This window comes from Herpailurus yagouaroundi, unplaced genomic scaffold (assembly GCF_014898765.1).
Source record: "Herpailurus yagouaroundi ecotype Mexico unplaced genomic scaffold, PumYag 182, whole genome shotgun sequence".
In the NCBI taxonomy this organism is placed as follows: Eukaryota; Metazoa; Chordata; class Mammalia; order Carnivora; family Felidae; genus Herpailurus; species Herpailurus yagouaroundi.
In genome coordinates, this window is record NW_024412413.1 from 54540272 (window position 1) to 54554009 (window position 13738).

The 13738-nt window shown below is 36.9% G+C and overlaps 1 protein-coding gene across 4 annotated transcripts in view; it reads right to left on the minus strand.

Moving 5' to 3' along the window:
• Nucleotides 1-13352, minus strand: part of USP15 (ubiquitin specific peptidase 15) — a 119684-nt gene extending 106332 nt beyond the window's left edge. For 2 of the 4 annotated variants that reach the window (XM_040491537.1, XM_040491536.1), the window contains exon 1: nt 13191-13342. In XM_040491537.1, the coding sequence (XP_040347471.1) occupies nt 13191-13279 (89 nt within the window). In that variant the 5' untranslated portion in view covers nt 13280-13342. Of the gene's footprint in view, nt 1-13190 lie in introns of all 4 variants that reach the window. The other 2 variants (XM_040491540.1, XM_040491541.1) reach the window with 1 other exon arrangement.
• Nucleotides 13353-13738: the final 386 nt, after the last annotated feature.

Consider the following 13738-nt stretch of genomic DNA (forward strand, 5'->3'; position numbering starts at 1 on the left):
TTTGCAACTTTCGCTTCCTCTGATCAAATGTTACTACTTCACAGAGTTGCTAATTTCTTCTTCACTCACTGTTCATACTCTCCAATGATATTGTACTTCATACCAATGATTCCAAAATCTGCATCCCAGGGCCAGTCCTCACATCCTTAAATCATATTTCCAATTCCTACTAGTCCATGTTAACTTGGTTTTTTCATACATTTCAACCTCCAGTCATTAATCATTTTCACACCTTCATGTTTACTCCTTCACTAAGGGTCCTTTAATAAATGTCATCAATAATTTAATTTCCCAAGCCAGAAACCAGAATACTACCCTGTATTCCTCCTTTCCTTACCCCATAACATCTAGTAACCAAGTAACTTCAGAAAAGTACCTTATTTCTGTACCTCCCCTCCGCTATCATTTTTGAGTGGCATAGATAATTGCAATAGCTGCCCAACTTGTCTTTCCACTTTAAGTTTACTGCTTCCAATTTCCCTTCCATTCTGCTGCCACAGACATTTTAAAGACACAAATATGATCATGTTGCTCATTGCTTAAATCAGAATTCTACCACATAACAAAATATAAAAGCCTTATATTTATAAAAAGTTTTGTATAAAGTGCTTTCATGTTAATTAGTTTATAGTTAGAGTAACCTTTCCTTTCTTTTTTTATTTAGTTGATGGGGAAACCAAAACTCAGAAAATGTGACTTACTAATGAAATACAACTCTACTTGCATACATGAGTAATGCAAGGCCTGTTTTCATTAAGCACTCTAGTTTTCAGACTCTAAAGTTCAATGCTTTTTTTTAATACATTAAACTTGATTACAAGTCCCATTTAATAAAGACCTAAAGATGTAATAGATGCTTAGTAAAACCACGTACCATTCCCCTCTTTACGAAACAGTAAGCGTTGTCCTAGAACTGAAATAGTAGAGGGACATCATAATGTTATTACCAAGCTATAAATAAAAGGCATATCAAAAGGCATAGTTTAACAACTATTAGCCATTTTACGTATGAAGAAAGTAAGTATTTTCAAAGTGGGGCATCTTTGGTAAATGTTAGATCTTTGCCTATCAAGAATTTAGTAGAAAAAGCCTGAGTGTTCACACTACGCCTATATGAGAGTCACACTTTCATGTCAATTAAGGCTACACAAAAAGTGAACACCATCTTTCTTTTAGGAGGTTTTCCAGAATGGTAGGTGAATACTAAATCATGGGTGAATTTTTTTTTCACATCCAATCTCAATTTGTTTTCATGCTTAGTTTTGCTTACAAATCTTCCTACCTCCTGAAATCAGACTGGAATATATATAATTTCTAAATTTAGAAGAGAGAAAGAACTAGGCTATAGAGGGTATTATGTTAGGTGAAATAAGTCAGACTAAGAAAGACAAATACGGTATGATGTCACTTACATGTGGAATCTAAAAAACAAAACATGAATAAAAAAACAAACAAAATGCAGAATCAGACATATAAATTCAGAGAATGAAGTGATGGCTGCCAGAGGGAAGTACTAAGATTAATTCTCTCATTTAATGACATACTATTGATAGTATCTGGAGGTTGTGTGATGTAGAAAATGGGTGAAGGTAAGTGGGAGATACAGGCTTCCAGTTACGGAATAAATAAATCCTGGGAATAAAAGGTACAGCAGAGGGAATACAGTCAATAACATCACAATAGTGTTGTATGGTGACAGATGTTAGCCACACTTGTGGTAAGCAGAGCATCATGTATAGAGTTGTCAACCACACTAGAAAGAAAAAGGACTAGGCCAAAATCTTCTAACATTACTTGCTGTGAGATCTTAAAGAGGTTAGTGCTAAAACCTTTAGATTGTTCAACTTAGAAATGGCAATTCATTTATTCACTCAATAAATACTAAACGTCTACTACATATATACTATTCCATATTGAATAGACAGCTAGCAAAATAGCCAAGGTCCCTATATTCACAGAATTCAGAGTCCAGTGGAGGACACTAATTAAGTAATTAACATATGTAGTAAAATACTATAAGTGCTGTAAAGGGAAAGTACTGGAAATTATGAAAATATATAAGGGCTCCCTATTCAGATCAAAGGAAAGCCTCTTTGAAAAAGTAACATTTTAGCATATGAATAGAAGTTATTTCAGAAAGAGTAAGAAAAAAAGCTATCTAGACAAGAGGAACAGTATGTGCTAGGACCAGAACTTTGGGAGTCTGGTATGTTGGAGGAACTGACTAAATGATGTTGGAGTTTATAAGGGGGTGGGGGGGGGGGTGGGGAGAGAAATGCTAGTCAAGGCTAGAGATGTAGAATGGACTCAAACTGTACAATGCCTTTAGGGTAATAATAAGGATTTTATCCTAAGTGTAACAGAAAGCCGCTGTAAGATTTTTAGCAGGGAAAAGATATGATCTGATTTACATTTCATGAAGACCACTGGAAATACCTCACAAGATTACTGGGAGGATCAAATACAAATCAAATCTTTAGTGAGTAAAAAACTTACATAAAGCTTTAAGTACTTCAAAAAGGTCTATATTATATCATGCTAAATATCTGAATGCGTCAAGAAAAACAAATTGTATTGTGGTCTGGACGGAATAGGTTTCAGTGGCTCCAAAGTAGCTGCGTCAGTTTTAGGACCCAAAATAAAGTTAATTTTAAGACAGTCGTCAAATGTTGAAAACCTACTATAAGAACTAAAATGGCCAAGTTTCTTTCTTCTTCTTCTTATTTCTTTTTTTGGTGGTGGCAGGGTAAAGACAGAACTCTAAAAGTTGTTTAGTGTTTTTATGCACGCTGGAAGCAAATTTAAGGAAAGATATATAGGGGCCAATAAATGAGAAATAGTCTTAGACACAAAGAAGTTTAAAAGCAGTATGGGGCAATGAGGGAATCTCAGTAGCTGCATTTAGGAAATCATAGAGCTAATGAATGCATAGTTCTTTCTTTTCTTTTCTCCATTAGTATGTTTATACTTACAACTTTTAGATAAGCAGTTCCTCTTTGTCTATACTGACATAAATATGTCATTTATTTTCTAAAAAACCCACCTTTTTCTCTGCAACGTATACATAAAATAGTAATTCTTTTACCACTTAGAAAATACACAAATATTTCAGTCTAATTCAACGTAGCACACAATTTCAGAAAAAAAATGTATAACTACGCAGAATTAGCAGAATAAACAATTCTCGATGCTAATTCACTCTAAGATTCATTCTCTAATTTAATGATATACTATTTAGATTACATTTACATAGCAAGAACATAAAACCATTTTTAAGACTAAAGGAGGTATCGATAATATCTAGCATTTAAGCCATTATAAACCAGATAATGTACAGGCTTTTTAAAAAAGTACCAAACTATAACTCAGGATTTCATTGTTTCAGTTAAACTTAACCAAAGAAAGCTATGAAGTCCTTTCAAATAAAACAATGGCTAGGGGCGCCTGGGTGGCGCAGTCGGTTAAGCGTCCGGCTTCAGCCAGGTCACGATCTCACGATCTCGCGGTCCGTGAGTTCGAGCCCCGCGTCAGGCTCTGGGCTGATGGCTCAGAGCCTGGAGCCTGTTTCCGATTCTATGTCTCCCTCTCTCTGCCCCTCCCCTGTTCATGCTCTGTCTCTCTCTGTCCCAAAAATAAATAAACGTTGAAAAAAAAATTTAAAATAAAAAAATAAAACAATGGCTTGATTAATCTCTTTATATCTTCATTTTAAATTTCAAGCATGTCCAACTGATTTTCTGCTTTGCACATTAAATTCATCAGTTAGCAAGAACTAATTTTTATGACCTCTTTTTACATCTAAACTAAGATTAAAAAAGGAACTCAGGAAGGAGGCCAAGTAAAATTGTGAAAGTGAAAAGAAAACCTAGAGAATGGAAGAAAATTTTGCAAATCATTTCTCTAATGAGGGATTTGTATCTATAACACATAAATTCTCAAAACTCAGTAATACAAAGACAAATAATCTAATTTAAAAATGGGCAAAGGATCTAGATAAACATTTTGCCAAAGAAGGTATACAAATGGTCAATATCCATATGAAAAGATGTGCAACATCATTAATCATTAGGAAAATGCAAATAAAAACTACAATGAGATACGACTTTATATCCACTAAGATGGCTGTAATCAAAAAAAGACATTAACAAGTGCTGACAATGATGTGGAAAAATTGGAACCCTCATATACTGCTGATGGCAATGTAAAATGCGGCATCCACTTTGGAAAAGAGCCTGTCAGTTCCTCAAAAATTAAACATAGACACCCAGCAATTCCACTTCTAGGTCTATACTCAAGAGAAATCAGTTACATCTACCCAAAAATGTGCACATGAATGTTCACAGCAGGATTACTCATAAGAGTCAAAAATATGAACTCAAATTTCATCAACTGATGAAGGAATAAGTTCAATGTGGTACATTATCTATACGATGGAATACTATTCAGTAATAAAAGGAAATGAAGTACTAATACTTCAAGGAAGAAGCCAGACACAAATATCACGTATATGATTCCAAAATATCCAAAATAGGCAAATCTATAGAACAAAAAGCACATTAGTAGCTGCCTAGAGCAGGGGGATTTGAGGAGAAACGGGGGGAAGAAGGGAGCTGCTAATAGTTACAGAGGATTTGAGGAGGGGTGATATTCCAATACTAATTAAGGTAATGGTTGCACAATTCTAAGAGAATACTGAAACCCAGTAAGATGTAAGTTTTAAGTGGGCAAACTGTATGATATATGAATTACATCACAATAAAGCTGTTATTTACTATTAAAAAACGTTTTAAAATTTTTTTTTTTTTTTTTTTTTTGAGAGAGAGTGCAAGTGGTGGAGGGGCTGAGAGAGAGGGAGACACAGAACTGGAAGCATGCTCCAGGTTCTGAGCTGCCAGGATAGAGCCCGACATGGGCTTGAACTCACGAACCATGAGATCATGACCAGAGCCAAAGTTGGATGCTCAATGGACTGAGCCAACAAGGCACCCTTTTCTTTTCCTTCCTTCCTTCCTTCCTTCCTTCCTTCCTCCCTTCCTCCCTCCCTCCCTCCCTCCCTCCCTCCCTCCATGGACTGAGCCAACAAGGCACCCTTTTCCCTTCCTCCCTCCCTCCCTCCCTCCCTCCCTTCCTTCCTTCCTTCGAGTGGAAGGGTCATATATGTGGACAGGATTATTAGGGATGATTCTACAGAAACTGGTGTTGAGCTAGGTTTTGAAGAAAGTCAATGTCAAGAATTAGTAAAATGTACTTGAAACAATATCAATGATGTGTAAAGCCCTATGATGCAGAAATCAGTAAGTAATTTGCAGGAAATGGGAAACACCATCAGTACCAAAGCAGAGCTATGTAAGTTAGAAATGAGACTGCTAAGAGACTAGAAAGCTAAACCAAGGAGAGAGCCACAGAATATCCTACAGGTTCCTCAGATGGAAAACAGATGAAAGTGCTATTTTGATAAAGCTATCGCTTCCTGATTTTAAAACTTCAAAGTATTCTTCTTTCAAAAAGCTGCTTCCATAATATGAGTATATGGCTCAGTTTTAAATGAGCATCATGCACTCAGTTTAAAATGTGGGCTTTCGAGTTGACTATCTAGCTTGGGAATCTTTGCTCTACCACTGATCCAAGTGTGACTATGTGCATATAACTCTGTACCTCAGTTTCTCTATCTGCAAAATGAGAACAGGTATAAAGCTCTTAACACGGTAAATGAGTGATAATTTTTGTAACCATCACCATAACTATATGATACATGTAACTATTCAGCTGTACTTCTCCAGAGAATTAAGCTTCTGCAGCTTGAAACCCATTCAAATTTATGAATATAAATTTTCCATCTATATCAAACATAAATCTCCTGTGATTAAACTGTTAAACTTGGTCAATCTTTTTAAACATAGTTAAATAATATAAAACAACCGAAATCTTCATATTTCTTTTACTATGATCATTTCACTTCATCATTTTTAATCTTTTTTTTGGTAACATTTTACTCAAGGAACTTCATGCTCTTTTGACTCGGGTAATTAATTTGTTCTTTAATGCTCCAGGTTTTGATTTAACTGGCTCTCTAAAATTTAGAATAGCCTGAGCCACTCTTGGACTTGCTTGTGAAAGTCTTTGACTTCTTTCACGAAGGAGGTCCTTTCTATGGCTGCTTCTGCTACATGATTTTTCCTAACAGTAAGGAATTATCACATTACTATTTGGGTCTTCTCAAAACTAAAAGGAGAGAAGGGACAGCTAGTTCTCCTCCTCAGGGAGAAGAAAAGGTAGTCATTACCCTCCTTTTCAGGGGGAGGGCTATAAAGAAACCATGCAGAATCTTACTGACGGAAGTAGTAAAAAGTGTTGTAGGCATAACCAAATACAGGTTAATCATACAGAGGTTTTCTGCCTCCTATTAAAATCTCACCTTCTTTTCTTCTTTTTGAGGAGTTATTCATTAGGCCTTCAGATATGTCATTTAAACTGTATCCAAAACTGAGGTTACTTACTACCATTCTTATTCTATGTTTCTTTAGTAGTGACTTCTGTGTAAACTGGATGATAAAACTGAAAGGAGCTCCTTCCTTTCCCTTGTTTAAAGAATAGATGGGAAAAGAGTGTGGAGAGATGACTTCGATGGAAAAAATATAAGATATAGAGTATGAATTACAGTGGAAACTAGGGAAATGAAAATAAAAGGCACAAACTGAACTGAGTCAAGAAGAAAAACAACTGTTTTAGTAACTGTTGAAAAACTCTATAAAGGAGCTAAGGAGGAATAATGATTTAATGAAATACTATTTGCAATATATTTGAGTAGTGACAGCATGAGGACGTTCCTAATACTAAAGAGATATTTTAAATCATTATAAACCAGGTATTTTAAATCATTATAAACCAGGTATTTAAACCAGCTCTGAACTCTTCAAAGCATCTATAAAACGAGGTAAATAAGAAAACTTACTCTAAGTATAAAGCATTTGCAACAGTGAACGACACAGTGTTAGCATTCAATAAATGTTCACTAGTGGTGGCATTACCACCTGTGAACCACATGCAAATCAATTGATTTCTCTGAGCTCAGTTTCCTTACCTATAAGAAAGGAATATAAATACATACTTGATCCTTATTTTAAGGACTAAATCAGACAATGCAAGTAAACACCTTCATTGGTTGTTCTTAACCTTCCCATTATCTCCTTGTTAATATGTCTGATGGCTTCAATTCACTTTTATCAATAATCATGGCTTATTAATGAAGTGATTCTCAAAGTGAGGAATAGAAAAATCACATTAAACTCATATAATAAAATGGATATATCTAATGACCAATATGGCAAAACTGATTGTTCTCTTTGCAGTAATGCTACTTGAACCATCAGTTTTCAGGAAGATGTTAAAGAGGTATCAATATTTTCACTGTCTTAATTCAAAAGTCTTTTGACTTTGAAAATTCATGAAGAGTTGTGTTTGAAAAACAAAATCACTTGGTAAATATGGAACATAAAATACCAAACTTTCATATTTGCATTTCTGGGCTGGGCTGTTCCTATGGATTCATAGTCCAAAAAGGGATCCTTATGTGTTTGTGGTTTACTATAAGCCAACACTTTTAAAATACAGGCAAGGTAACTAAAACAAAAATATCCTACAAGTTCTTCCTGTCTGCTTGATGTGTTATTTCTGTAAAACTGTATGAGAAGGAGCCATACAGCCTCTAATAAAATGTTACAATTACTGATAAACAATTTAAATTCAAAGTTTCAGCAATAAATCATCTCAATTTATTTTAAATAAACTTCTGGATCAAAATAACATTTATTCTACATACTGAGTTAATCACCCATTAAACTTTAAATGAATTAAATTTTCAATTTCCAGGAGAAAGACATTACAATTTTTCTAAATACTACATATCTAAACTGAACAGTCGGAAAAGACAAGTTGGCAATAAAATGGTAGAATTCTGCTGCTAAATATAAAATAGATTCCATTTAAAAAGAAAACATGTCCTTTTTTTTTTTTTGCCTTTTTAAAGTGGGACATTTTAAAATGCATCTTCAAAATAAGAGGCAGTATAGTACAGTGATTTTAGGGCCTGAATTAAAGCCCCAGACCACTTGGGTTCAAATCCCAAACTGAAAGGTATTTGCTGAATGAAATAAGTCAGCCAGAGAAGGACAGATATCATATGCTTTTACTCATACGTGGATCTTGAGAACTTTAACAAAAGACCATGGGGGAAAGGAAAGGGGGAAAAATAGTTACAAACAGAGAGGGAGGGAGGCAAACCACAAGAGACTCTTAAATACAAAGAACAAACTGAGGGTGGATGGGGGTGGGGGAGAGGGAAAGTGGGTGATGGGCACTGAGGTGGGCACTTGTTGGGATGAGCACTGGGTGTTGTATATAAGCCAATTTGACAATAAATTATATTTAAAAAAACAAACAAAAAAACAAATCCCAAATATATCTCTGTGTGAATACTCTGAGCCTAAGATTCCTACAGCACTTTCACATTCTAGTGCCCTAGAATCGTAGCAGAGTAAACAAGTTAACATATGTAAGTACTTAAAACAGTACCTAGCAGGTGGTTTTTAAATGTAATATAGGGGCACCTGGGTAGCTCAATCAGTTAAGCAACCGATTTCAGCTCTGGTCATGATCTCACAGTTCATGGGTTTGAGCCCTGTGTTGGGATCTGTGCGGACAGCTCAGAGCCTGGAGTCTGTTTCTGGTTCTCTCTGCCCCTCCCCCACTTGTGCTCTGTCTCTCTCTTTCAAAAATAAACATTAAAAAAATTTTTAAAAAATGTAATATTATACATCGTGGCCCGACACTAATTTCTTATTATACTTATGTACAAGCAAGATTAATACTTGTCACAAAACTATTTTGTAAAAAGAACATTTAATATTTTACATGTGCTAATGGGGCAAAAAGGATAGGATTTGGGGGGAAAAGCCTAAATGTCACTAAACAGATAAATGAAATCACTGACTAAAAAGCTCTGGATCTTCCTGGCAAATGAGGTACATTAATTTTGGACTAAGAACTTAGAAGTGATTTAAAAACTTCTAAGAAGGCTTAAATTAGGAAAAATTCCCTTTCTGGATTTTAAGCAACCAAAATGTAAAAAATATGCTTTCATAATGTCACTATTTCTGCCCTTATTTTCACCAATTTACCAACACTAAAAAAACAGTTTTGCTTTCTGGTTTCATTTCCTGAAAATGATGTGACATGTACCCTAATTTAGTGGTTAACACTTTGGCACAACTAAAATTAACATTTACAGTAATAGTAATGAAAAGAAATTTTTAGCAAGCATTTAGTAAACAATCTGGAGGTTACACTGATTAATAGTGCTCTTCTACATTATAAACTGATTTGTCATTTTAAGGTATTTTCTGTCAGTGTCAAAGTTGCAGAAACATAAGAGACCATATAAAATAAAGCCTCAAAGATTTCTAAGTAAAAAGAGTAGGAATGCAAGGAAAACTCTAAAACTGAATGTCTCCTAATGTGAAAACCTTGATCTGATGGGCCACTCCTTGCCAGCGTATTTAAACAAAAATATCATACATATCATATGCAATAACTCCAAATACAAATTAAAGTTACTCTCTGAAGTATCTTAAACCTACTATAGTTATTAGGGTGTATACAAGAGTGACACACAGGGACACCTGGGTGGCTCAGCTGGTGACTCCTAATTTAGGCTCAGGTCATGATCCCAGTGTCCTGGGATCAAGCCCTGAGTCAGGCTCCATGCCTGCTAAAGATTCTCTATCTCCCCCTCCTACCCTCTCTCCCCTGGCTTGCCCACGCTCTCTCTCATTAAAGTAAAATAAAAAAAATGACGCAAAATTTATATTTGTAAGTTAGCTATGCATTTCCATAGACTGTACATAAAAGTTAAAATCACACATAAAAATAAGTGAAAACGACTGGTAGAGAAATAAAATTTCATAAAAATGGGGAAATAATGCGATGATTTTGATGATATGTAGTTATCTGTTTATTTACTTATATCTCCAAAGAGAGTAGTCCATAACCCACAAATTGTCTTAGTAAGTCATTTATTTAACTACCTATCCCCCTTGAATAGGTTCCTTTATCCCTAATATACTTAACATGTAACATACTTTAAACAAAATTTCCTCTTCTCTCCATGTCATGAGAAGCCACCAAGTATTTGAAGGTTATCTTTCATTCAATCTAAACAATTTTAGTTTCTTTATCCTTAGTTCTATAGTTACTAAATTCTAACAACCTTGTTCATGGTTTTCTGAATATCTCCTTTGAGCTAAAATACAGATTAAGAAATAGCATTATAAGACTACTTCTTTACTCCTTCTAATGCAGATCAGTGTCACTTTTATACCTCACTTTTTTAAGAGGTATAATTCTGCATCAATTTTGAGTTGTCACTATAAAATCTAGTATCAAAGTTATAAAATTTGTTCTTCCTCATTTCAACTTGTGCAACTTATTTTCATCTATAGAAAGTCAGTCTGCAAATTAAAAAAATCATTCACTATTTACAAATAAACAGAAACTCTAGTTTTCAAGCAGAATCAAATCTGTACCCATGCTTAAGTGTTAGTTACCGAGCAGACTACTATGAAACCCGTCCTTATCCAAAAGTGCTCACAAACTACTTAATGAAATTTATTCATTTTAATTCCCTTGACCATAACATCAAACATGAGTATTAAACTTTTAAGAATAAACTTATGGTAAATCTTCCATTTTTTCTCATTAACCCAGTTTTTCCAAGATGGTTCCACACATATATGAAGACAACGTTCCATCTACATATAATCCATTTCAGTTATAAAATACCAGACTGGATTTGCCCCAATAAGCAAAAATGACTAATCTAAAGATCTTTTAAAAAGACATCAAAAAGAAATAACTTTTTAACAAGTTAAAAATAAGTTTGAAAGAGTCCCAAAAACATGAGCCCAAGTAACAACTAAATTATTAAATATCTTTACCAGTTCTGTAATCATGTGTACATAATCAAATTTGTACTTACCAAATTATTCTCCTTAAAGCTCTGAATCAAACTGAATCTGAGCTATTTCCTTTTTTGACAGGTTTCACCTAATTGCAAATTAACTGCCTTACATATAAACCAAACTGGTTTTTGCAAATCCCCAGTACTATCCTGTTCCTGCATTCTTTTTCCCTTTAACTAAGGAGGGTAATGAATTTGAGAATAAAATTTTTCACATTCTGCTGTTACCTAAAAATACGGGCATCAGTTTCCTTTTCTTTAAAATGAAAGCTTTGAAAAGACAGAAATTTTGGACTTCCTGTATTCTTTTAGATCTTTAAAATGTTTTATAATAACTTTGCTAAAAAGCAAAAATACTTTTATGTGAGAAACATTAAACTTTAAAAAGTTTAATGCCCACAATACTCATACTGTTCCTATCACCCTATGGTGTCAACACCACCAATTATTACTCAGTATACCAAAAACACACATTAAAGAGAAGTAATAGCCACATGAATAAGTGGCATATTTAAATTTTAGATTTCTATTTCATGGAAGTCCACATTTATCTTCCTATGAGGTGGTAATTGGCTAGGTGAATCAAGAATTTTTAAGCGTAGGAAGCAAGAATTACCTTCAATAATCCACAGACTAAGGTAAACTTGTGTCTCAGGAAATACCCAACTTCCACACAAGAATAAACATGCTACAAGCACTCCAATATGAACAATAATGACGATTAAATCATCCAAAGAGCGTATTTTCTGTTGTACTGCAACAAGTGTATGTTTACACCCTCAGGGATTTTTATCATATAAGCACAGAATGTAGCCTCACAAAGTAGGAAAACAGTACCAAGACTTAGATCAAAGTACTAAAATTCAAGTCCCAAGACTGCCATCTACTAGCTTAACTTGAAAATGTCCTAATACTACAGCATTTTATTAGAAGTAAATGGCGGTGACAAGAAAGTAACTAAAATTTAATGCTATCGCATAAACATAATATTTCAGAGCATTTCATTGAATCAGGACAAAAACCCCATAATGACATTATTATTGCCCATTTTTCATAGATGAAGATACTGAGGTACAACGATTTAAATTAACTTTCCTCAAAGTCACACCGCAGGTTAAGTGGTGAAAACAGTGACCTAACTAGGTCTAAATCTTATGTTCCTTCCAATAAGTCATAGAGGAGGTGAAAAAACACTCTAAATAATATACCAGCGATATGGTGACAATGGGACACGAAAATAATGGTTACCACTGTGAAGGGGAACATCATCCTTCTTAATAAACAGAGCACTTGCTCTTCACGCTACACATTCCCGTATCTAAGTTATTCTGAACGCCACTTGCAATGGCCGACAAGTATTAGAATGTATACACACTTCCTTCAGTTGTTTTAAGGATATCCTTTGGTATTTCATAAGTCTGACTATTAGCAAGCGACTTAAGCCTCAAGTGGACTTATCTACTTTTTGCAGGCCTGCGTTATCCTTCAAACGAGGAGAGGGCTGCGCTTCTAAGAGAAATGCTGCCGGTTTCCACCAAGCCTCCCCGAAAGCACAAGACCACGTGGTACTCCTCATTAGCCTAAGGATCTGTACTCCTATCCCTCCTTTTGACAAGGACCTGGAAACTAGGGTTTCTTTCTCTTAAGTGGCGCCCTGACACATGCCACCTGTGTAGTAGGAACCGCAAACATCCTGCAGCCCGCCTCCCGGAAGAATACGAGCAACAGAATAACGAGGAACTTGAATGCCGACAATGCCGGGAAAAGGAAACGACTGGAGGAGGAAAGAGGGTGAGCTCTTGATCAGCCGCGGGACCTGGACCTGTCAAAAATTCGGAGACTTACGCCGAAGGACTGTAACCTATCATTCGGGAAGGCCTGAGGTGGGAGCGGCACTACGGAAGGAAGGAGGACGGAAAGGAAAAGAACTGAGTGAGTCGCTGTCGCCGCTCCTCGCACACCTCTCAGCGCGCCCCGACAAGCCACGAACCCTGGCCCTCATCTCGGGTCCAATCTTTGCCCCAGCATTTCGGGAGCAGCCCAATTCTTGCTGCCCAGCGCGGCGGCCGCCGGACCTGCCCGCACCTGTCACTAGCGAAAGACACCGGCCCGCAGTTCCCGCCCAGTTCTCCCCCATCCTCCCGCAACCACGGCCACCTCAACGCCTTTCTCTCACCAGGTGTCCCCTTTCCGGAGGGAGGTTTTGAGCAGCGTCGCGATGTCAGACCGCTGGATGTCCAGATCCGCCGCTCCGCCTTCCGCCATCTTCTTCCACTAGCGGTAGCGGAGGCGGCAGCGACGGCGGCGGCACGCCCCAGAGCATTGTGGGAATGGCGTCCCGCGGCCCCGCCCAGTCGGCAGGTCGAAACCAAAAGAGACGTAATGGGGGGAGGCACCTCGGGACAAGAGTTGGTCCCGGGGGCGGACCGAGTGCGCCGCCGTGGTCTGCTGCCCCCCATCGGCCCCCGCCCGTTCAGCATCTCGTCTTGGCCTCCTGTGGCCCGGACCGCCAGGTTTTATGTCTTCTCTGTGGGACCCTGGGTCCTCTGTCTCTAGAGCGGTGCCACCGCCCCGTCCATCCTCGACTTCTGCCTTCCCCTCCCTCTTTCTCACAGACGGCTGAAAACCCTTATTTGCGCATTCAATCACGCTGGAGGGTGGGGTGGGGCGGGGGGCGTGGGGACGGCTAAGATACGGCAGGCAGAGAATTTTAACCATTCTGAG